Raw genomic sequence first — 27,321 nt, forward strand, 5'->3', positions numbered from 1 at the left:
CAACTTTTCGCCCAAAAATATTGTTGGCTCAATGGTCTTTCAAAAATTATCTTCTTCCCTACCTGCAATCTAAAAAGTGGCATGGTCTAATTTAAGCTTTTATCAACTTTAGTGTAGGCCATACTTTGCTTTAAGCTTTGTCAAAATAATTGGGGAGAGACATTTGAGTATAATTGCCTTCAATGACAGCAAAAGGAAGTATTATTCCATTAGCCAATGTTAGACCTCATTATTTGTAGAGAGGATAACTGATATCAATCTGCTGTTGGATGCAATTGACCAGAGCATTCTACAAATAATTCAATTGCGTTAATTATAATCTTATGCAGCAGATTCTCTATGGTTAATATGCAATCCAGGTGAAATCTTGGAGATGCAGGAGAAAAAGTAGCTTTTTTTCTACCCAGTTCTTTCCCTCCACAAATCCAGCTCAACATCTGAGTACAGCAACATGGTTTTCTCTGAATCATTTTATATGTGGATTGCAGGATTATATACAGACATAATTCCTCTGTATTTTGAATTCTGTGTAATGCTGTATAATGAGTTGTACAATAAGCCATATTGGAACAGATCAAAGGACCATTTAGTAACAACATTTTGCTTTCTTACTGCCTGAGCACCCACTTATGGAAAATTAACCAACAAGTCATAGGTGTAATACCATGCCTTCACTCCTGCTTTTCTCTTAATACCATATGGGCATATGAATATCTGCATTCTTCTTGTGCTTGTGGACTTCTCACAGGATAAAGAAATGTCTACCTCTGATCAAAGCATGCTGGTCTTTCATCTGAAATTATCTAGTGGAAAGATAGGAAGGGTGAGACAATTTCCACTTTTGTGAAAATGTTACTCATCAACTGCAATTCATGATAAATCTACCTTCATAATTACGGCTGTATGTTTGTATCAGGGGTGGGATTCTATTGGTTCAGCCTGGTTCAGGTGAACTGGTAGCTCCAAGGATCAGGTGAGGGCGAACTGGTTTGGTTTGCTCCGATGATCAGCTGTTTGGCCCGCCCACCCGCCCGCCAGGGCTCTAGGCTGTGCTTTATATCTTGTTTTTCAAGCTCAATTCTTTGCACAGCTCAGCGGATTGCCACGCATCAGCTGTTTAACAGACAGGGATTGCTGGCGAAGGTGATTAGCAAATACTCTGCGTGCATGCAAAGCATGCATTTGGCATGTATATGCACAAAGTGTGTATTCATAACCAAATCGGTTGTTATACCAGTTGAATCGCAGCCCTGGTTTGTATGTAATATGTGTGTGTGTGTGTGATAGAGAGAGGGGGTGAGAGAGGGGAGACAGGGAAAGGAAAGGGAGAGATTGGAAATATATAGTTTTTTTTCCCTCTTTCACAGTTTATTAAACAAGTCACTTGCATCTATAGCGTTAATTAATTGATAAATACCATTTGGGAAATATCAATGTGAATACTGATGAAACTGGATTGAAAGTATCAGGAGGCAAAGGTCCCAGTTGAGAACTCTGACCAAAATTAGAACTAGTTGTTTCTATAGTGTGCAGATAAAATGATGCTGTTAAAAAAAGAACCCCAACTCTGTGACGTAACTCATAAGGGAACCATAAGTCATGATAGTTAAATTAATTTATCTTTCTAACAGTTTTGTGTTCACAAAGAGAAAATAAATTTTGAAAATCCAGATAACCTGAAGGCAATTGCATTTCATGTTTCTCTTCCTGGGTGGTTGAGGTGGGCAGCAGTGCATGGCAACCCAAAAGGATAATTAAGGTATTCTAGGCAACTCTTCATTGTCAACCTTTTTAAACACACTAAGTTAACCATTTAATTTTTAGGACTAATAAGCATGAAGTGCAGTGACATTTCTAATTGTTACTTTGATATTCAAGACTGGCTGAGCTGTTCTGGTATAGTAATGATTTACTGAAAAGCTTACAGCTAAGCAAATAATGTTGCAGAAATAAGGATTTCTTCACCCAATCAAAAAATATTAATAAGGTAACCCGTCCAGAAGTTACCTTATGCAAATTTAGCACTGGGTAAGCTTACAAATCTTAAGATCCCATCAGGGTGAATTATTTGTCTATTACAATTTCCATAAATAAAGCAACTGCCACATCAAGGAAGGTGACAGCCTACAGTTTTTAACTATAGATGATTGACAGAGTGCCCTTTAAAAAAAATCATCATTCTGACTGCTGGGATGGATAAGGCTGAACACAGTGCTTACGTACAAACATAACTAACACCTCCAGGGCACACACACGCACATGCACACACCCCAGCATGTGAAACATAATGAGTATGGGGCAAGAAAAATTAAGGGAGGTTGTGAGAATGATTTCTACTTCCTTGTCTTAACTGAAGGGATTTGTATGGTTTTTTATGGAACTGTATTTGTGTGATAGTTTTAAACTTGTAGCCTATCCTATTCATTTTAAAGGAATATAAATCACTAAGTAAATAAAAGAAGAAACACAATGAATTATTTTCTGTGAGTTGGGCAGCGGTATAAATTTGATTAATAAATAAGTAAATAAATATAACAAGACAGTCTTTTGCCTCTTGCAGGCCATGAAAACTACTGTAGATAGACAATGAACTTGACAAGCTGATGAGCCTCAATGGTTCTAAAGGAATATGTGAAGGACCCTTAAAATTCAATATCATTTTATGTTCCTGCATTTTGTTTAAATGGCAAAAGAGCAAGTTATTGTTGTGAAAGAAGAATGTATTTGTCATTAGAAATCAAGAGTTCAAATTCTCTTTCAGCTATTTATGACATGGCTATAGTCTGACAGTATACAGTTATTGTTTATTTTCCTTCGTATTTTACACTACTAAATAAGAAGTCTTTAAAATATAGTATATAGCCTAATTTTACCTTGATTTACCAAGTTCTACAGTGGCACTTCCTTTTCAAATAGATATAGACTGTATTCGTAAACAGAAGTTTGGGAATAAAAAGCTTTTTTAGATTAGAAGCTATGTTTCCAGCTTAGGTATTTCTGTGTAAAAATTAAACATAATTTTTAAATCTCATTGTACCACCCAGGTTAACTTTTAGTGTTTTGACCCTCTAATTTGCCTACCTTATCTGTTCATACTGTTACTCAAAACCATATATACATGCATAGACATACTTACATTTTAAACATTTGCAATGGTGTTAGTCATGTTTCATTCCCACCTACCCATCACACTTAGCTAAAAAAAAAAAAAGCTTTTCTGCAATGGAGTCCCACATGCTTCCTGTTTTCCCACTTTCTCTAATGGCTATTGTGCAAATGAAGGTAAAAAGACAAATTATTCTCAAGGCAGATTTTCTCTGTCAGCAATTTGTGCAGTGAATCCTGCTTACCACTGCTTGTGATTAATGTTAAATGCAGACATGGCATTATAAAAATAAAATAAAAGAGGAAGTAATTACCAGAAGCCGTCTTTGGGGATTCAAAGAGTACATTTGTATCTTTGTGCATTTAATTGGCAGGACTGGACATTTTATCATATTTACTTCATACCCTTAGAACAATGTCACAGTAAATCTTCCCTGTGTAGAAGGAGTGAGTATGGTAGCATGAACTAATGCAAGCAATTTATCATCTCAAATAAGGAATAATTTCTTCTTAGTAAGTGCATAAATCAAATGATTTTTCAAAAGGCACCAAAAGCTCTGTAGAACTTATGATTTGGATCATCTGACACCAGCCCTAAACTACCTTGTGTGTTAATAAAATCTGGAGTAAATTACAGTGGGAAGGAAGCATGAAACACACACACACACACACACACACACACACACACACACACACACACACACACACACACACACACATATATATATATATATATATATATATATATATATATATATATATATATATATATATATATATATATATATATATGTTTTCTGAGGTTCTCGCTGGTATTTGTATGTGGATCTTTGTATGTCTTGGTATACAAAAAACCCAATGGCTCCCTAGGACACACCATCTACCAAAAGAAAACACATACAAACTGCTATCTACACGCACTCTCACACCACCACCCAGCACAGATCAATTCCGTAGCTGAGACACTCATCTCCAGAACAAAATGCTTAGCTGATGAACAACACCTAAAAACCGAACTAAACACTCTCACCAACGTACTAACAGCCAATGGATTTCAAAGAAAGAAGATCACCCACCTAATCCAAAAAGAAACCCCAACCAAAATCCAAGACAGAGAACAAGAGAACGGCAAAGCCCTCCTCCCATATATAAAAGGCACTACAGACAAAATCAGCAAGATCCTCCAAAAACACAACATTAAAACAGCATTCTGCACAAACAGAAAAATATCCACCATCCTAAGAAACCCTAAAGACAAAATCGAGTTAGAAAACCAAGGAGTATATGAAATCCCCTGCACTGCCTGCCTCACCACATACATTGGACAAACTAACAGAAGAATAAGTGCACGCGTTGAAGAACATAAGAACTCAATCAAAAAGAAGAACCAACCTCTTCCTGGTCCAACACCTCAAAGCCACAGGACATGAGATTGATTTTAAAAATACCAGAACTATCGCCAAAACTGAACACCACAGCAGCAGAATAATCAGAGAAGCCATAGAGATAGAAAAACGCCCACACAGCATGAATAAAAGAGATGACACCTCCCGCTTACCAGCCATTTGGAAACCCGCCCTCATGAACAGACGAGTACCCAACATGATAAATGACACCAGACCCACACCCATGAGGGCCACACAAGATGCCACCACCACACTTCCACGTAAAAATCAGACTCACACCCACACAGAAGATGAGACACGACCACAGACCAGAAGCTGCACTGCAGCTGCATCACTACCCACTTCAAACTCCTCTGAACCATACATGAAACGAACTGACCCCACCATGAAGATGTGGCACCACCACGAACTCAAGCCAAACGAACACAGACCCAGACCCCAAACTCAAAGCCATATTAAAAACCCAAAATGCTACATCACAGCCACCCGCTCAGGACATCACATCAGAAAACTCAAGAAATTACACCTCAAGAACTCAAGAAGTCACAACACAGCAAATGACCCAGGATATCACAGCACAAGACCAAGGATACCACAGCAATAAATCTCACAAGGTCATCACACAACCCATTACCCAAGCTGTTACTACACAGGAGGCTAATCGAAAGAGATCAAAACACAAACGACCCAGGAGATTACAACGCAAGACCCAGGATACCACAACAAAAGAACTCACAAGCCCATCACACAACCCATTACCCAAGCCGTTAAAACACAAGAGGCTAACGACTCCAGGAGATGACAGCACAAGATCCAGGATATCTCTACAACAAAAGGCCATTACACAGCCCATTATACCAACATCAACTCCATCAACCAATCAAGAGGCTGCAGCACAGCCAACCAGCCCAGCACACCATCCCCCACCACTTGTATATAGAGAGATGGCAGCTCCGGTCACACACTGCTTGCACTGGCACTAAGCCGAAAGCACCAGCCTGAAGATGGCGAGTGGGACCTCGCCGAAACGTTGCCTAGATACTTTGAATCTTACACGGGAGAAAACCCGAATAACCAAAGATCCATATATATGGAGCTGACTATGGGTCTGAGAGGTATGCCTTCTTTGTGTATTTTTGGGAGGCCGTATAGTTTGGGGCATCTGGAAGATTTTTCTCTTGGGATGATCGTCTGTTGGATCTCTTTGGTCATGTGGCTGGTTATAATTTTCTTCTTGGTTATTTTACCAGATAAGTGGTTGGGTCCGAGTTTATGGGTTTGTATGTGGAGTCTTGGAGTAGGTCTGTCAATTTTGTTTTGTAGTCTTTTCTATCCATTACTACTGTGGCATTACCTTTATCTGCTGGAAGTATGATTATGCTGCTGTCGTTCCTTAAGGCTTGCAGGGCTTTTAGTTCCTCTTTGTGCAAGTTGCTTTTGGGTGGTTTGCTTGTGCATAGGTGTTTGCTTGTGCAATTGGTGTCTTATTCTATCAGCTTCATCTGTATTTAATTTAGTTAGGCTGGATTCCACTCCATATATGATGGATTATGTGGGGATTTTTTTGGGTGCTATAGCATAATTGAATCCTTTGGTTAGGACATCTGTTTCTGTTTTGGTGAGTTCTCTGTTGGAAACGTTGTATACTAATTGTTTCAGGTGTTGTTGTGAGTTGTTGGGGGCTTTCTTGTCATGTTTTAATTTCTTTAGTTTCTTCAGGAGTTTGTCATTTTTGTAAGTAGTTTCAGTTTCAGCTCTCCAAGTTGTAAGTTGTTTTATCTTGTCCCAAAGTAGAGGGTGGATTTTGTTGCTCAATTTCAGGTGTAGAATTAGAAAATCTTTGTTTAACTGATCGAGTTGGAATCTCTTTCTGTGGAGCCAAGTCTTTCTGTGGAATCTCTTTCTGTGGAGCCAAGCTGTTGGAGCCAAGCCGTCAGAGCCAAGCCGCACTAAAAGCCTCCAATACAGGAACACAATGTTGCCAGCCAATCAAGACAAAAAAAGCTACAAAACAGACAGAAGATATTAGAAACACCAATCAAGCAGAACACAGCAAACTCCAAGACCAATAAACACAGACCAAGACTCCCAACCAATCAGGATGAAGAAAAAACCATTCTGGCACAACGTAGGCTAGCACCAAATTTAAAACAGAAATGGCTGTGAAAGTCTGACTCACAGATGAACACTATACAGAAGCCTGATGATGGTAGATGAGATTCTGCCGAAACATTGCTACAACTTTAAAACCACAACTATAATGACGTGGGAAAATACCCAAACAAAGCCGAATACCATTCATATATACATATACATATACATATACATATACATATGTGTGTGTGTGTGTGTGTGTGTGTGTGTGTATGTATATATGTATATATGTATACACATACCGTGTTTCTCCAGCAATACAGCCTCCACCAATAGGAAGGCCCAGCATGATTTCTAGGCATGAGGTGAAATTAAGCCCCGCCCCAAAATTTAGGCCTATTTAATCTTGCGTTTCCCCACCATTTCTCACATCATTCATTAAAACTACACGAGGTGAAGAGAAATTAGGGGGATGGGGAGGAGAAAACTTGCCTTTAGGAGCGCCTTGCATGTAGCCTAGGCTAGAATACCCCAATCTACTACTGATAGAACATCGGACGATAGAAGGTCCTCGAAGGCAGAGTCACCAGCCGCTTTTATCGGCCGGTAGAAGTGGCCTCAGGGGCGAGCGCCCACGCGCACTCCCCTCACCATGAAGCCATTTCTATCGGCCAATGGAAGCTCCCTGAAGGCAGAAACACCAGCCACTTCTATTGGCCGGTAGAAGCGGCCTCAGGGCGAGTGCCCCATGCACACACCCTTCGCCACGAACCCACTTCTACTGGCTGATAGAAGCGGCTGGTGACTCTGCCTTTGGGGAGCTTCCATTGACCAATAGAAACGGCTTCGTGGCAAGGGGAGTGCATGTGGGTGCTCACCCTGAGACAGCTTCTACCATCCAATAGATTTCCTCCGCAATGCACACCCCCACCTAGAGCGGCCCATGCACACTCAACTCTCCACGAAGCCGCTTCTACCGGCTGATAGAAGCGGCTGGTGACTCTGCCTTTGGGGAGCTTCCATCAGCCGATAGAAATGACCTTGTGGAGAGGTGACTGCACATGGGGCACTCTAGGTTGGGGTGCGTGTGGGAGAGGAAATTAAGTCACCCCCGAAAAGATGTTCTAGCCGTTTTTCCAGGGCTCAAAATAAATAAATAAATAAGACCCAGCCTTATTTTATGAGAAACACGATATATATATAGATTTCAGATTCAGATTTTATATATATATGTTTTCTGAGGTTCTCGCGGGTATTTGTATGTGGATCTTTCGTTATTCGGGTTTTCTCCCGTGTAAGATTGGAAGTATCTAGGCAACGTTTCAATGAAGTCTCATTCATCATCTTCAGGCTTGTGTCTTCAGCTCTGTGCTTCTCAGAGTGAACTACAGAAGCCTGATGATGGCAGATGTGATTCTGCTGAAACGTTGCTACAACTTTAAAAGAACAACTACAATGACGTGGGAAAATACCCGAACAAAGCCGAATGCCATACATGTAAGTACCCACGAAAACTTAAGAAAACAAATATATATATATATATATATATATATATATATATATATATATATATATATATATATATATATATATATATATATATACATACATACATACACACACATACACACACACACAGACGAACACAATACAGAAGCCTGAAGATGGCAGATGAGATTCTGCCGAAACGTTGCTAAAACTTTAAAAGCACAACTATAAGGACGTGGGAAAATACCCGAACAAAGCTGAATAATATACATACATACATACATACATACATACATACATACATACATACATACATACATACATATATATATATCTTAAATCTGAATCTGAAATCTAAAAAAACAAAACAAAAAGAATTTTATGCCATTTCCCCCTCACAAATGGCTTCAGTTCTAACACCTCTTCCCTCTGTCTTCTTCTATTAACCACTCTTCTTCTTAATAAGACAAAACCACTGCTCTGAGAAGACACAGTAACAGACAAGGCATCACAGATTCCAAGTGTCTAATTGTGATACTATCATTCCAGGCAGTGGCCAAAAAGAATGGATACACTAGTGATATGCACAGGATATAAAATCTAGTAATTAACAATACTATTTTCATTGAGTATTAGATGTTCATTATAAATGATCATGAGCATTTTGCTGTGTTCTTCAAAGTAGCTTCATGGATCTTTCAATAATTTATATTTCCAACTTGATTTCAAAATCTGTTTCCTAGACAGCCAGTTGGCTAGTGATTAAGGCAGCAAACTGGAAACCAGGAGATGGTGAGTTCTAGTCCTGTCTTACCCATGAAAGTCTACTTCTAACTATTGGCCAGTTGCTTTTTTTCTTAACATAAGATTGATTGATTCCACACACTCACATTTATACATTTGAATACAGATAAATCCCCAAGTGGCCTTAATGGCACTCAGTAGTAATGACCAGATGACTGGAAATAATATAAATCTTTCCATTCCCCATCATTCAGTCAGAACTGAAGAAGCTTCTTGTATGAGCAATGTTTTCAAGAAAAAAAAACCAAGAAAATCCATTTGACTTTTGGAAAAGTGCCTTTGGGACAAAATGTGGGGAAGTTTTTCCCCCCATCCTTTTGAGAAAAACAAGAGAAGACATTGGGATGGTTCCATAATTCAGTTTGGTTGTTGTGGAGTAATCATGACTCCCAAACAAAGAAGTCCAAGTATAGTCTTTTCAAGTGGTAATTTCTTTTTAGAGAAGCCTTTTGCAGTTAACAATTAGAATAATTAGAACAGGAGGATATTTGGATAAACAGTTTTGAGGAAGCATGAGTGTATAGGAATAGTGATGGCTTGGGTGAACATATGCAATTATCTCTCTTCAATTATTAGTCTAGCTTAATGTTATCATATATCCCTCATTAAAAGTAAATGGCTCCTTTGAATGCTTTCTCCTTAGTTTCGAGAAAGAGGAAAGGCCCTGTTTAATGAGCAAGAATGGAAAAGAATCTGAAGTGTATGTGATTTCATTGTTAAGCCATTCATGTTTCTCCATAAAATAAGCAATGTCAACTAGAATTAGACTTGCATACTGAATTTGACTATGATGATGAAACCCAATGGAGGCAAGCAGTGGTGGGATTCAATTTTGTGGCTTGGTGGGCGTGGCAGGGGAAGGACACTGTAACATCTCCAGTCAGAGGTGGTATTTGCCAGTTCGTCAAATTACTCAAAATTTCCGCTACTGCTTCTCCAGAACTGATCAGAACCTGCTGAATACCACCTCTGGAAGCAGGATTCAAAGGCTGTCTTTGAACCATGATTTCAATCTGTGATATCTTGTCCTCACAAAGCAATTGGTGATCTCAGTTAAGTTTCAACATAAAAGAGCTGGTACTCAACTTAGCAAGATATTTAATCATAGCTAGATTTTTTTTATTAGATTTGTTTTTTATTTATTTTCTCTACAGGGTTTTCTCTGTATTTTTGAAGATATTTTTGCAATGATTCCATATCTTAGGAATAATTGTATTCAAAGAAAGATGGCATAGCTTTTCAACATTTATGTCTGTACTGAATGTCAAAGTTTGGCAATATTACTACGAAGCCTAAGGCATTTTTGTTCCATCAATAATGCTTCTTTTGAAAATAGTATCTATTAAACTTAATCAATATCATAGTGTACATATTTGCTAATCAAAGTAGAAAAAGATGATTTTTTTTTAGCATGGCAGCTATTTAAAATTTTTTAAGTAAATGCTAGAATAACTTAAAATTATTAAGCTCAGAACATTTTAAACATTTTGTCTTAATAGAACAGTTAACTTATGAAAAACATTCTGGAGTGAAATTCCATACCATCTTCTAGAAAGTAACTCATTAATTTCCATATATTTTCTTCTCCTCTTTTCTATATAAGTGGAATGAGTTTCTGTAAATATATTGATGGAAGTATGATCAAATTACAACCCTTTTATGAAACTTGTACTTCATTCCATACTAGAATGAAAATCTCATGGAAGAAAAAAATTCAAATTCAAATTACTCCATTCCAAAATTATTCCAAATGATGTTTAAATATGCAACTATAACTTTGCCAACACAATTTAAAATATATGTATTAATATGAAATAAGCAAACAGTGGGTTATATCCTTTATATACATTTAGCTAGACAATTGGATTTCATTTACATTGCTTTATTAAAAAATAATATTCATCTCATTTTGTCATATTAAATTAGAGACAAATTCAGTAAAATCAGACTAGGATTGGAAGTTTATGATGGAAGTCATTTAACCTCAATTTAGTATCCATTATAGATGCACTTGAATTATTTAATTGGCACTGTTAGAATTTTTAAAATATCTACACAGTACGAGAACAGTTGTTCCCAGGATCCAGTGGTAACAGATTAGATGTAGTGTTACAATAAATCTGGAATTCCTCATCCTTTGTTAGTTAGCAGGAGGAACACATTCTATTCCCTGAATTTGGTGCTAAGTGGGAAATATTTTTTCATTGAAAAACCTATTTGCAACATCGAACAATCCAGATAGCTGACTAGATGTGGAAAAGACAGAAAAAAAAAATACTGCCCCAGACATCAGGTTAACATTCTTGCTCTAGGCATCAGGTATGCCACATCGAGCAATGAACTAAACTTTTTAAGTGTTCTGCTCATTAAAGACATATTTAGTGAAGTATTTTTTTGAAAAGACAAGATCAAAGAAAATAAAACCTAGACAATGCATTAAACCATTTGTGACCTTAGATCCCCTCGCCTTATTATAAAATATTCTGTGCTTTTAAAAAAATCTAACTATTTAGCATTCTGGAAGTGTAAATTGGAGTTTTAAACTAAGTATCAAGCATGAACATTTTCTGACATTATGTGATGATAGTTATGTTATTATGAGCCTAATGATATCTACTGCATACAAGAATACATAGTATCATGCTGAGAAACCAATGATCTGGTTCTCATTTTGACTGCAGGCAAACAGAATCTCATCAGAGCTATAAATTTCATGAGTCTGTTTCCAAATTTAAAACCCTTAAGAAAATGGCTTTTATGGTTCAATGGTTTTAAAAGGTTGCTCATACTTGGCTTTATAACAAGGAATTTAATTGTTCAGAAATAACAGAATCATGCTTGCTTTCATTCTGCTTCTTTTTGCCAGATAGCTCACCATAGAATCCACCCTGAACCCACCATGGAGAAACAGGCATTTTTTTTTATCAAGGACGAAGTAACAGAGTAATTTGGATATATGGAACTTTCCGTGGTATGCCAAAATTGTTTTTAAGTCAGTGTTTTTCAACCTTTGTAGCTTTAAAATGTGTAAACTTCAACTCCTAGAATTCCCCAGCCAGCATATTGGCTGGGGAAAGTTGGAAGTTGAAGTTCATACATCTTAAGGTTGCCAAAGTTGATAAAGCATTGCTTTAAGTCACACAATCGTTCTAGGTTGCTTTCTAATCAACCTTCACTTTTTCATAGTGTGAAACCTATTTAGTTTGTGTCAGTGAGTATTAGTGTTTTTAGTCTGATGCAGAAGCAGGCTAAAGTAGTGAGAATGTAGGATTTTGGCAAGGACCCAGAATAAAGACAGAAGCCAGAATAAACAACTCAGGATTAACCTTTTATGTTGGGTAAACTGTTTTCCAAATCAATTTATGAAGAGCCACAAATTTGTCAATAAAACATATTAAGGCTACTCTTTTAGTTCATTGATTTAAAAAGAAAACCTAAACTAACAACATCAAACTATGAAATCTATGTTGATCTTAATAGCAAGACTCAAAAGACAGATCAAAAGCTTTGCCAATTACAACATACCAAATTAATATTAATCAATGTTAAATTAATAAAAAATACAACAGAATAATCAACTAACAGGAAGACATCTACTGCCACATTTAAAAAAAAAAAAATCAGCAGAGATCAGTGAAAGAAAGGACAAATTCAAAATATAAACTGAGCCAATTCCAAAGTAGAATGTAAGGTATGTCATGGCATTTCAGAAAGCATAACAAGATTATATCCTTGTGGAGAGATTTATATAGAAGATTTCAGGCCTTCACCTTCTGGTGTGAATATAACTTACTTTGTATCAAGGCTTTCCTTGTAATCTTGCATTTCAGTACTTTGGTCCTTTGTCTACTTGGTGATGCCATAGCTCCTAGCGTTTGGAGGTCATTTCAAGAAACCTGAGTTGGTTTGGAGCTTGTAGTTTTTCTGCTTGCCGTGCTGGGTCCAAATCCATGAATTCAATGCCTTTCAAGGCCTGTTCTAACTTCTTGCTATTATCTGAGAATAAGGGATACCACAATCAGATGCCTTCGAAATGTGTTCAGGATGCCATTGATTCCAGATAGAATTCCAAGAGATTGCTTTTGACATTTAAAGTTGTAAAGTCAGAGCAACAGGATACTCAAAATAGTTCCTTCCATTTAACTTTGCCTGATTATTAAGATCAAACTTAACAGAAATATCACTACATTAAAAGGCAAGCAGGCAGACAATAATCAGAAAATAACCTTTCAGGGGGAAGATATTTATTTGTGTATCTTCCTCTCATTAATAAGATGTACATGTGATTGTTTGAAAGGTAACTCAAATTAAAAACATCTTCATTTTGTCAAATATTTGATGCTTTCCTTCTATTTCATGAGTAGCAGTTCTAATATCTGTTTTGGGTATGTTCTTTATACACTTTTTATTTGTTATAAACAGAGTCATTTTAATCAAGAATTGTATTTTTATATTCTTAAATAAAGAGCAATATATTGATTCTAAACATTAAAAAATGTTACTCTTGCCCAAACTTTTAACTGAATTGATCTGGTTTTGTTAGTGTTGTGACTGATTCAGCTGCTTTTAACTGTAATAGTTTTCTTTTATTAATATTATTAATTCAATATATCTGTAATTTGATATTTTTTAAATGAAAGGCAGTTATTTTTGGAGGAAAGGAAGTTTAATTGTTCTGATAAGTGATTGGTAATAAAACTTCTAGGAGATTCATGTTCTGTTTGTAGAAAGCATATCTACATGTATAACTCATCTAATGATTATGTGTAATGTAAAGAAACTAGAAGGATTTAAGTTATATTAAATCTTGGTAAAAATGATGTTAAGAGGTCAGCGGTATGGCGTGTGTCGTGTGAAAAAGTTCTAGTTCAGTTCCCCAACCAGTAGATGGAAAGAAAGAAAAATTAATTTGATTTTAAGTTTAATAGGAAATTGGATTGTTATTCTCAATTCTATACCTAAAATGCACTTGCATGCCAAAAACAATCTACTTCATATCAAAAAACAGAATACACACAAAAAAGCCTATTGCAGGAAAGTAAACACTAAAATATAATTACTGCAAAGAAAAATATATGAAAATTCATACGAATTCATAAATATGCCAGTAATCAGGCCAATTGTAAAGCAAAACTGAAAGAGAAGCATTTGCCTATTCTTCTCTATTTCATCAAGATAAATTGTTCATTTATATTTTGAATGTCTTTACATATTATGTAAGAAACTCAAGGCAGCACATATAGTGCTATTCCTATTTTTTCTTTACAACCACCCTCTCCCCAGGAAGCAGACTGGGCTGAGAGAGAATGACTGGCTCAGTCACCGGGTGAACTTCCTTGCTTGAAGGTGGACTAGATCCCAGATCTCTCTATACATAAGGTGGGAAAGAACAGATAGGGATTTCGGGATTTCTTTGCAACACATTCAGAACAGCACCAATTTGGGTCATGTCAAAAGAAAAGAAGGTATAAAATGGAGTGGCTAGCATTCTAAACCATTAGCTCAATACCACTTCCGTGGGAAGTGGAATTTTTTTCCCCTTGCAGGCCCAAATCACTAGTTATTTTTTTAGTTAACATTTATTTTGCCTCTCCCTCCATCCTACATTCGGTCCTCTTTCATTCTATTTTGGTTTCAGTGAGTTATCCTGCTGAGGGACAGATGGTATCCTGAATCCTCTTATGTAATTTATTTCTTTTCTTGACCAGGAGAGAATAAAAATATCTGCTTGATAAGAGGGGCAATCAAAAGATTGTGTGTGCGTGTGTGTGCGCACGCGCACGCGCTTTTTGCACACTGCCTCATCTTTCCATCTCTGCACTCCATTTTCAGTAGTAGTTATGTATATATGGATGGCAGTTTGTAGAATAAGAGAAAGTTTAGGGGTCAAAAGGATCATCAATATGGTGTTGAATGACAGGACAAAGGGAATTTGTGTCTTCAGGGCTAACTCTGGTCCTTCAATTTAGTGCTAACAGCTTGGAGCTTGAAACATTTCTTAACAATTTCCCTTAAGATTAGAGTTAAGTTACAACCTTTCATATGGCCTTGTGGCAACAGTTAAAAGTACCGCTTTCCTAGAAAGATAGGGATGATGCAGTGCTCTTCTATACTGGTGCACAATATGTACATGCCTTGTAATTGCTAAAGGAAAGAGTGATTGCCACTGCAGAGCTCTATTTGTGTCAGTTCTGAAGAATGGAAAAGTGGAGATAATAGTAGATTTATCTCACAGCAAAAGTAAAAGTATGATGTGGAATAAAGTATTCAACGGGAAGGTTAGGACACCACATTTCTGTGAAATCATTCTAGCATGAGGAAAACTTTGTTGTTTTTTTTAATGCAATTATGAATAAGACGAATCAAACTTCTGGACTTCTTACACATCCTTGCTATGTTCCAAGTGCAGCTAGGTGCAAACAGCAAATGGAATAGCAATATAATCTCCATGAATAAAGGCAGTAAACTATAAAGGCCACCTCACAGAGAAGATAGGTGCTTAATTATTATTAATTTAAAAAAACAGTTCAGACAATTTAATCATGATTAGCCATCATAAGATTAGACCTAACCATACTGGACAATTTTTGTCCGATTTCCTACCTTCCCTTTCAAGAAGATGGTGGAAAAGTGGTTGTATCACAGCTCCAGAAAATCTTGAATGCTATGGATTATCAAGACCCTTTTTAGTCACATTTCAGATCTGGTTATGGGATATAAATAGCAATGATTGTACTTGTCAATGATCTACGGCAAAAACAGGATGGAGCCATCCTTTATTCAGCCATCCTTTTTTTCTTGACCTCTTGGAAGCTTTTGACCATGCATTCTTTTGGACTGAATGTAAAATTTGGAAATGGACATTGCAGCCTTGAGCAAAACTTTAAAAAACTGATCCATTAATCTAAAATTTCTTTTCATCAAATTGAAAATCAAAATCTAAAAGTCATACAAGGAAGCCTCCAATTGTTTTTCAGATTTCTGACATCAGTAATAATAATGCTGGATTAAAAGATACATTTTCTATCCAAAAGTGAAAACAGATGCCAAGTAAAATGAAGAGCCAAGTGAAAGGAAGAGAGGAAAAATGTATCATGAACATCTACAATGAGAATTCAATTTAATATGAGAAAATAATTTAGATTTACACATTGCCTTTATCTTTGGTTAGTTTGATTTATGTTTTATTAAGCAAATGTAAAGTTATAAACTATTACTGAACAAACAACAACTGAATTCTTATTTGGAACTAATCCAACATGGCTTGCCATACTATGCTAAATACATGAATTACTCAAATGGGATGCAACTTTACAAAGAATCCTATTTTATTTTTGAAATAATGTTTACAATTATTTCAATTCAGAAAAAAGTCATATTTCTATTACCTAATTATTAAAATTTGTAACTACCAAAATCAATCACAAACCACATAGAAATGCTGTGGGATATGGGATACATTCTGAATGCTACTGAGTCTTTCAGCATATACCTTAAATAACACAATGGAGAATTTCAAGAAATGTGTATCACAAAAAAGATTATACTGCACATAATTTTAATGCTTTTATATTGTGTGTGTGTGTGTGTGTGTGTAATGAAAAATTCATGATTTCTTAATCATAAATATTACCAAAAGCCATTTAAACAATTCCTCAGAGTAAGATACATTTTAATTTCCAATGTCTTTTATTGGGAATGTTCTATAATTTTTACAATGAGACACATTAATTACTTTGATATTACTTAATACATTTCAAAGAGGAATGACATTTAATTTTTTTGAAAACATATTTCAGAGAGGAATGATATTTCTATTTTTTGGAATTTTTCTGTTCTATGTTTATCTCTTGAGAGGGATGTTTTCCTTCAGGTTCATTTTCATCCTCCTGTAAAATAAAACATTGAAATATTTTAAGACAAATGAGACTGTCTCCTAGTCCTTGTGCATGCAGTATACTATCATTGAACATCTATATATTTTTTATTTTTGTAATCCCAAAGCTACCTGTAATCATAAAATTTTCTTAAAACAATATAGCAACATCAATAAAGAGACAAAACCAGCATTAAAAAAACAAATTAATTACAAAAATCCTGCTAAAATATTTTAAAGAAATGAAGATAACATAGTTTGGGTGTTTCCCTTGGAAATGAGCTTCATGAAAAATGACACAATGCCAGAAAATTTGCAACAGGGTGTTAATACTCAGAGTAAATTTTAATGCACTGAATTAGTTAATGATTTATCAGGGTCTGCAAAGCAACAACATTCAATTCTAAGAAGTTCACTACATAAAGAACATAAAAAATATTCATAACTACAAGCACTAAGTGTTCTAAAAAAAAAAGAGAGATGTGCTGGAGAGGAGTCACATGAGTGCCTAGTTAATTTGTTTGTAGATTATTTCAGTTCCTTATTACAGAGAGTAGTTTGATAGTTCATTCAACCTTCTTCCAAACCATGTGATGCCTACTGTTTGCGTGCATCAAATGAAGTGAATTCATCACCTGAAATCTATAGAAGCAGGAGGAGGTTGTTACGGCATCAGCCACTTGTGTCTACAAATCATTAACACATGTAATTCTTATTCCATTTCTGTCCAATAGTAGCGCTAAATCCAGAAACACCAAATTATATACTTTTTAGAATTAACTTTTTATGCAAGAACAATGAATATTATTTTACAGAATAACTTCTGTAAGTTTCCTTTTAACTCTACCCACCCATGTTTAAATACTTTTTCTGCCATGCTTGGAAGCCACTAAATTTCTCTTTTCTATCATTTTGATTCAATAAATATATAAAAACTATAATATCTGCCTAAATTATAGGGTAAAAATCAAACTCACAGACGTATAAGAAGAGCAAATCTAAAAAAACTTCAGGCCTCCTTAGGTATCAGCGCTTTGAATAAATAGCTTGCCCTGGGTGGCTTTTGGCTCTCAAAGTTGATTGACATCTGCTCTCGGCTATCCTAAGATTGCTCATTCTTATCCTCCTCTTGTTAATAGAAATTGATAAAATGAATCAATGAAACTAAATAAATGAGTTAAATGAATTTTTGCAGAATGCTCCACATCACATTTAGGCCTCCACCGTCCAAGTACTTAAATTCTTCATAGATGTTCTCACTTCCTATATATCAATTATATTGAACTGAATTGCTGTGGAACTAGAATGGGAAAAACAGCTGAGAAAACCAGAGGATCTAGAAGAGCTCAAAAAGTATGAACAGAAAATTTTGGAAGAAGGATAAATTAAAAGTATGATAGATAACACGGAAAGTGAGTTATGGTAGGTTAGGGAACTAAACATTTAGCCATTACTCTGTAACAAATGAGTATTTCTTTAGGCCGTAATGATAAAGTATTGGTGGCTGAGCTAGGTCTAGTTTAACATATTTTGCCCATATGTAAGTAGGAAAATAGAGAACTTTGAAGTCAAAGTGGGAGAAATAGCCAACAGCTTCTAGATGTGGATTCCTGTAAACAGGGATAGGCTTCAAAAATTTTAGCAAAGGGTTCTCTGCCCGGTTGCTGGGTGGGTGTGGCCATGGTGGGCATGGCCTAATTAGTCTGTACCACCAGGTGGGGGGGCGTTTTTGCCCACCCTGGGCTCCAGAGGCTTTTCTTGAGCCTCTGGGACAGCGAAAATGGTCTCCCCGGACACCGGAGGCTCTCTGGAAGCCGGAATTGGACCCATTTCTGGCCTTCCCAAACTTCTGGGAGGCCCATTTTTTGCCTTCCCCAAGGCTCCGTGCCCTACACTTACCTGCATCCCAAACTGGCCACATGGGGACTCCTGGGAGGAGTGGGGCGGGATGGGCTGGACAGCCAGGAGTGGGATATGGGGGTTCCCCGAATTGCACAGAAGCTTAGCTAGGGGGCTTTCCCAAACCCCTGTGAACCCTCAGCAGCCCACTCCTGCTTGTAAAGTCATGACATCTTGGCATTTCATTATATATCTTAATTCACCAAGAAATGTTGAAAAGAGGATGATACATGTTCCAAAATCACCCACACTATCAATGCATCAGTAAATACTTTGTACATTGTTGATTCAAGGTTACTTGATTCATTTGGATGTAACTCAGCCTTTCATATTCAATCTTAGCAGCCATCTCAACAACATATTGTTGGAATAGATGGCCATGATTTAGAAGATTATTAATCTCATTCTCATGGTTTATTATTCAATATACATAACACATTGCCATTATTTTTTGCTGTCATTTTGAGTTGATGAGATGAGCCATTACCTCCAAAAGGAAAGAAATGTATGTACTGAAAACTGTCAGAGCAGCAATGGGATTTTAAAATTATTTGCAAACTATCTCCTCGTTCTAGCAATAATGTTCTGTGATGCTCTGTGATGACCCAAGGTGGGAGACAAAAGCAACAAAGTCACAAAAACAGGTGAAGTCCCTTTAATTCCTTCCACTTGGCTTCAAAGGTCCAATTATCATTGACTGGAGAAAAACCTCCCCCACAAACAATCAAACAGTGAAAAGAAGAACTTCCTTCAAACTCAAAATATATAAATTATAAATAGACAAAAACAACACAAACCACACTGAAGCAATTTGTTGCATAAGCGCACCAATGTGCCTACCGTCCCTGTCCTATTGTGTCTTTTTATTTTTCTTATATGTATCCATTTCATGTATTCAGAACTATGTTTATACTTATACCTGTTATCTTATAATCGCTTGACAAAATAAAAATAAATAAATAAATAAACATTAATGAGACAAGGCAGGATAAGGGCTTGAAGACGTCCACAGATATTGAAATACGCACACTAGGAAGGATGCCAGAACTCAGATAAGAACTGACAAACTAGAAATATTTTCACGCTTTGCTTCCAGCACTGGCCCATGCACAATTTGTCCTTTTAAACAGTCCTCAGAGCTGCAGCCCATGAAGGGGATCAAGGCCCTTTCCTCCATTCACACTTCTCTCTTATCTGCTCCTCCCTGCATGCCCTAGGATGAAGAGGGAATGGGCCTGGGTCTTCCTCTGAATGCCCAGCCAGCCTGTGCCTTTCCCCAGTTTCCTCCACAACCTCTGGAGCCACACTCCCACTCTCTGTCAGCTGTTCCTCTTTTCCCTTCGAGTCAGATTCTAACAGGGGCATGACATGATATTGTTTGGTATAAAGATGATAATTTCATTGCCGATTTGTGCATTAAATCTCTCATGTTCAAATGCTGATTTCTGGTCAGGATCAATGACAATGGAAGTCTGGCATGTCTCAAATTTGTTCTTTTGCAAGTCGAAGGGACACAATGTAGAGCTTCATTCCATCATTGTGGAGTGTACCAATTTTCAATTCTATGCTGTTTTGAATATCATTGAAATAAATTTAAAAGCCTTGTGCTGGGTGGGGAAGGGAGGGAGGGATTGTGAGACTAGATGGGAAATTGTGAAATATTGAAAGATAATATGATTACAGCAACCCTGCAGCAGTCTCAATTTCCCCAAATTTTACTCTCTTTGGAGTCATGAATCCTGGATTTTGGCCGCCTAACCTATCTGAGGTACCTTGGTTCAAAAATTGTTGCATCGTAAGTCAAAATTTTGCCAGTGAAAGAATGTAACAAATTTTATTAATATACAGACTACAGGCAACACTCAACCCATCTGACTGAAACTCCTATTGGCAACCAAGCCAGCTCTATTGTAGACTGAATTGCAGTAATCCATGCAAACAATTCTATTGCCAATAACTACTGAAATAAGAAAAACAGCATAATGGCAAAACTGGACAAATCCTTCCTGGATATGGTCTCTAACTGTTGATATAATATGAATTATGAATCCAATAGGAAACACCCCCCCCCACTTATGCACCAGTTTCTTCAGGGGTAACAGCACACCATTTACCAAGGGAGGGATATCTGGGGTTCAGAAGATTTTTGTCCTGTTGGGATTTATCCTAAAATTGTTCCATCTCTTCTTGTCAGCAGCACAAAATAGACCAAATTTGCAAACTGACTCCACAGGAAGACTAGAACTATACCATATTTGAGATTGGCTATAGAAAATAATTTTTACAAATCTGCTTGAGTTTTGAGTTTCCCTCCCTCTTATCAGGGATGCCCCAGGTTCACTAGCTTTTTAACATTACCTCCTTTCTCTGCTAATGGATGCTTCCTCCTTGTTATCTATGAAAGCTCCTGAATATTCCCTTCAACTCATCTCCACGGTTTTCTGACAATTCCTTTACAATTTCCAAGCACCTCCACAGCAATTTCTTTAAAACTCCACAGCTGAGTACCTTCAGTTGTTACTACTTTATTCTGAACTGAGCTCTGTGTGGTCTCTGCCAGTTTCATATAGATATTAAAGGAGAAAGGGGAGAGGTCCAGTCATCCTCTTCTTTCCTACTAATGTGAATGGGGATTGAGAATTCAAAATGAAGTAAAACTACCACAGTACCAGAATTTTAATCTGCAACAGATGATTTAAAAATATTTTCATAGTTGGTGGTACTGAATACTGCTAAAACATCAAACAATACAAGGAAAGGTGCATTCCCCAAGAACCACCATTTTTTTGGGGGAAGTCTCTGGACCAGACCTGAACCCAAACAGGAAAGGATAGTGTACTTAATCTAAAATTCTTTGTAATTGCTGTCACATTATCTTCTTAACAAATTTCCACAGAAAGGTGAATTGTCTGCAGTAACTCGACTGTGTAATGGCTCTTTTCGGAAAAGATGAACTACTGCTTTTTTCAGAGCTGGTAACATCAGTCTCTATCTCAAAGATGCATTTACTAGCACGAGTGGGATTCAAATTTTGTACAACTGGTTCTGTGAGCATGGCTAGGTGGGTGTGGCCATGTGACTGGGTGGGTGTGGTTCCCCCTTTTTTGGCACCAGTGCTGAGCCCCCTCCATTTTTTGCCTTCCTGGGCTTCAGGAAAGCCTCCTGGATGAAGCAATAAGTAAGTCAAAGGAATCCTGGCACACCTGATCATAGGAACAGCTGATCGTTGGGAGGGGAACAAAATACCTTAAGGAATGACTGGGTGGGGAAGAACGCAGTCAGAAATGTCGGGCATACGAACAATGTTGCGCATATGCAATAAGGACTGACTGGTAGAGAGGGGCAGGGCCAGCCAGGGGCATGATTTGCCATTTCTCCGAACTGTGCAGAATCATAACAACCAGTTCTATAGAACCTGTCCGAACTGGTAGAATCCCACCCTTGTTTACTAGCCACTTTAAATAGCCTCATTCTCTCCCTGGCACCTCAAATCAATCAGGAGAGGCAAGTAATATCCTACAATTGGCAGAGCTAATCTCACAGATAACCCTACCCTATTCTCAGAAGAGATAGGTTCTAAAAAACCCCAAGTGACATCACAAAATCCCAGGATCCCCATTATCTCAAAAGATTCTGCCTAGTCAAACTTCAATTCTAACTTCAAGGGCATATAAAATATTTTGTCTTCAAAATTTCAAGCTTAAAGGACCCAAAGGAAGCTCTTCTCACCTATCATACCTACAAGACCAAGGACAACCATTAAGATTTTGGATATCTTTCCAGAAAGAGCTGACACTTTACCACCCTAACCAGCCAAGGGCCAAGAATGAACGTTCATATTTGTTATTTTTCATAAATTCTAAATTTTTAGAATTGCAGTTTATTCATTTTCATCTGGAATGCAATTATTATGGAGAAAGTATAGAAAAACCATCTATATCAAATAAAAAAAGAAGAATTGCTAATATGTACTCAATGATACCTAAGGTTTCATGTGGATTTTCGGAAAAACAAGCAACAAGTTAAATCTTCTGCAACTCACAGTTAAAACTGACGTAATATTAGACAGTAATTCTACACAATATCTGCCCTTGGAATTTTCATGGAATAGTCAGAGTAATATTGTGTCACTTAAGATTCATAAAATTGATCCAAAAAGAAATTAAAAGTATACAGCTAGAAACAATAAGTTTAGTTACCCCATCTTTGTTCTGGTGAAGATTATTCATCAAGCAATCAACATTCTCACACTCAAATATGCTTGATAACCAGAACAAAGTGGATTTTAAAAAATCCATTAAATTAAAATTAGTCTTATATTATTTAAAGATGGAGAATCAGGATGAAGATAAAAATAGAATAGGCACTTTAAACGTAGATGGATTTTTTTAAAAAACAAAGAAGGATCAGTTAGCATCTAAAACCTGGTTACCACTCATTCATTCAAGCTGCTACTCGTTGAGGTACACAGAAGATATAATTGTGAAAAACTAATGCCTACAATATATAGATACAATATCTATATCTTTGCTCTTGGCTGGTAATTTTTCCATTTAAGCAAATGAAAATACTAATGTTTACAATAAACATGCCTCCTTACCAGATAAATAAAATGCAGTAATGAAATGGACAGAAAATTGGTAGAATATTAAATATTAGATATATATTCCCAGATACCAGTCAACTTGTTAGGAAATCATTTTTAAAATGCAAGAAATGCTATTATATATAAAATTTATTTTTCAACAGCATGTGCTACTGAGAAAAAACCATGTCATTTTTTTTGAAGATCAGTTATGTTTTCTTCGCCATTGATAAAAGACAATAAATTTAACTTCAAAGACACTTATGTGCTACAGCATCGTATTTTTGTCCCATCTAGTAAGGTTTCATGACAGGTCTGCCAATTTTCCAATTACTTCTACCTCCATATGTTATCTGAAGATCAGTCAGGTCTAAAATAGGAAACATGAGCATGTCAGGCAATGGCATGCTTACAATATTCTAGGAGTTAAGATCATAATTCATGCCAAGCTTCTCTGGAACATCCCAAATAAATGAACTGACATCACAATGCCAACATTCCTAAGAATGCATAGCACCTTGTATTCAATGCTAAATAGCGGCCTCCAAAGAATTAATTGTGTAACTAATTCATACAATTCAGAGACATTCTTACAGGCCAACTGCAGCCTAAAGAGATCTTGACTGGGTAATTGTGAACACAGTTCACAGTTAAAACTGATGCTAAAAAAAGCATTACAAAATATCTTCTTCAAAGTAAAAATAAAAAATAAAGGATTCAATATTTTTCAAACAAATGCCAGAAACTAGCAAAGTTCCATACTCAATAACTTTAATTTACTGATTGTTAATTTAAATAATATATACATCTCTCCTATTTCAATAAATAAATGTGTGATATGCATACAAATAACTACATAACATACAACTTAAGATCTTTATGAAATAAACTCTAGATAACTTTTCAATTGCATTTTTAGAAGCATTTGTTCTTTTGTATATAAAATATTTTAACAATATTTAATACTCTTTTAAAGCCATTAGCAATGTTTGAACTTTCAGCTAAATGGGTTATTTAAGCTAATTATAAAGGAGTGATGCTGAAAAGAATGAAATTTAGATATAGCTAACATATTTGCATTAATGCATTTTAATGTGTTTAATGTATTTGCTTTATATTATGTTCAATAAAACTCCCTACCCTAAAGAAACCTACAAGATTTAATGTATGAGATCAGTTCACTTATAGCATTGCATTTACTGCCAAACTAATCATACAATGTAAGACATATTTATGAATGTTTAGTTAAAACCATAAGTGGAAAATCTTTCAGGAAGAGCATTAATTCAGATGATCCTGATTTTAAGTAAGTGTCTTTTTCTGTTAAAAACTTGGAATGAGATTGAATTTTACTCTGATATCCATAAACCTAATTTTAAGTCTATTGGTAAAATTATCACTATGGAAAGTATTTCTTCTATTGGCTGCTAGTTTTGTATTTCTATATTTGAATGCATAATTAAGTCAAGGGTATTTTCTCAAAAAAAAAAGTGTTAACTGATGCTAGTCATACGTTTTTCTTGATGTACTCTAATGATAGATTCAAGTTAAAAGAAATCAGGATCTTGAGAATTTCTTTGAAAGGAAGGGTGCCTATATGTCTTTATTTTCATAAGCAGAGTGCTAGATGCTTGTTCTATATGACATGTAAGGAACTGCTGTAGTTGTTCCAAAATATTCTTATATCAAAGAATATTATATTATATATGATTTGACTAAATGGTAAATTAAAAGATCTTTACTTAAGGGAAAAAATGAGGAACTACAATGTGATTTAATTAACATGGGTCATCTAGATAATGTGCTTTGCCATGAAAGAATCACAGAATATACAAGATCAACAAATGATATTACATCAAATATTACTAAGTACATTTATTCATCCATTTATTAGACCTCAGTTTAATAAATGTGAGATACAAAAATTATCTGGATTTTGTAGTCTGTAACAATCTGTATCTGAAACAAATATGATTTCTGTCAGTTTCTACCATGATGCTATGACTGGAATGACATTTGCATCAATTTATACATTATTTGTATTATGATATGATGGTACAAACCACACAATTTGTATCACTTTAATAATTATATCATTAGGGAAAAGATGCAAATACATAATGTATTTGGCAGTATTTACAGGCTCTAATATAATATTATAGGTAATATCTGAAACATTTAAAATAAGCACTTCCTCTGGAAAGAGTAGTAATTTTATCACCTATGTTGGAAAAGAGTTTTTTTTCTTATTTCCTACAAAATAATAGAAAAAAGTCCAAATTCCATTATGAATAGAATTAAGCACATTATATTTATGGATTGCATCTCCACTCTAAATGGAATCAAGAATAGCCTGTATCACAGAACTAGTATAACATATACAGTGTTTATTGAAATATCACAACTTTTGGGGGATTTTCCAAATTTTTGTCCAGATTTACTTCCTCAGCAGTTCCAATTTACTTTCTCTAGGTAAACTAATTCACTACATTAGATTTCTATTTCTATACTTGGAAATGGAATGCATAAATAAACAACTTATTGGAAATGGAATGCATAAATAGACAACTATTATTTAAATTTTTCTCTTGTCTATTCATAAGTAGTGCTATTCTCACTTTTTATATTGATTGCAATGTGTTTTCCTACTGTTTATGCAAACATGCTTTTCTAACGTGGTTAGCTGGATTAATAGGCAAAGAGATACTATTAGATTGGATGGGAAAAGTCATTTTTATAGTTTTCAGATTTTATCTGTAAACTTTCTGACACTACCTGGCTATATTAACTTAAAAGTACATGTCTTTTGTAATCTTTTGAGAACCAGAGCAAATTCCAGGCAAATTGTGGGTTTAAATAACATATATATTATTATAGAAATGATGATTTTGTAAGTCCTTTTGAAAATGAAAATAAATTATCCCAGATAATATTCTTTAAAAGTTTACTTATTTCTGTAGCACACATAAAATTAATCAAGATTTCTTGCTTTTAAACTTGTATTCATGTATTTAGTCAAAATAAGCACGCATACACACAAATACAAAACAGATGAATAAAGGCTTGGATAGGTCTGTAAAATACACACAAAATACACACAGAGAGACAGATACACACCCCACACTATATTACTACACTTGCAAAGGACTCAGACATAAAATCCATAAAAACAATCATTAATATGTCATTAAAACAAAAATACCAAATACTGAAATTCAAACATTTAAAAATACTATGCCAATGCTATACTAATGAAAATACATGTTGTAATATACAAGAAAACATATTAAAAAAGGAATAGAGCCTGCAGGAGAAAGAAACTTTATACATGATATTTCTGAAATAATTAAAAGTATTGTCTGTAAATCATCTAAGCACTCAAAACAGAACCAATATGCAGCTAATCCTTTGAAGATATATAGAATTAAAAAATCACTATGGCCAACCATGCTAATGAATTTAAAAATGTTCCACAAATGTGATGACACGCCTTAATTATAGAATCAAAATACATCACTTTACATCTACTTCAGACAGAAAAATCTGTAGAATTTCACTCATTTTTAAAATAAACCTATAAAAACAATGCAAAATGAAATGGAATGTTTCTAAAGTGAAATTGCTTGTATCCCTGTGCTGACAAAACCTGAAGAGAGCAATAGGAAGAACAAAAAAGAAAAAAGGGAGATCAACCTGAATCAAACAGAAGGATGTAAACATTCACTTTCAACTTTCCATTTTATAGAAGACAAATTCCATTCTTTATAGGAGGTGACAAGATGTAGTTCTGAAGAATGAAATGTCACACAATTATCTCTCCAGGAACTAAAAGAGGATTCTATATATAGATCATACATCATCAATCAATTCATAATGTTAATGAGAACCCAATTGTAAAAATATGTGTAATAAAGCATACCTATAATTTGCCTTTTTTGTGTAAATCAGCATAAGACATATGTCACAGACTGTCCTAGCTCAAGAATAATAAATGTTGTTACTATGCTAGGTAAGCAGTAAAAGTAAAATCAAGTAATTGATTTTAGCTACATAGGTAGGGATAG

The 27,321-nt window shown here is 35.6% G+C and overlaps 1 protein-coding gene across 6 annotated transcripts in view; it reads right to left on the bottom strand.

Moving 5' to 3' along the window:
- Positions 1-16,563: 16,563 nt before the first annotated feature.
- PHF14 (PHD finger protein 14) overlaps positions 16,564-27,321 on the bottom strand; it is a 142,053-nt gene continuing 131,295 nt past the window's right edge. For all 6 annotated transcript variants that reach the window (XM_087946166.1, XM_087946164.1, XM_026677773.2 and 3 more), the window contains one exon: positions 16,564-16,786. In XM_087946166.1, coding sequence (XP_087802292.1) covers positions 16,712-16,786 — 75 coding nt within the window. In that variant the 3' untranslated portion in view covers positions 16,564-16,711. The remainder of the gene's footprint in view (positions 16,787-27,321) is intronic.

The sequence above is a fragment of the Notechis scutatus genome, chromosome Z (genome assembly GCF_049901735.1).
Source record: "Notechis scutatus isolate UNSWTSFEM ecotype Mainland chromosome Z, rNotScu1.2, whole genome shotgun sequence".
Lineage (NCBI taxonomy): Eukaryota > Metazoa > Chordata > Lepidosauria > Squamata > Elapidae > Notechis > Notechis scutatus.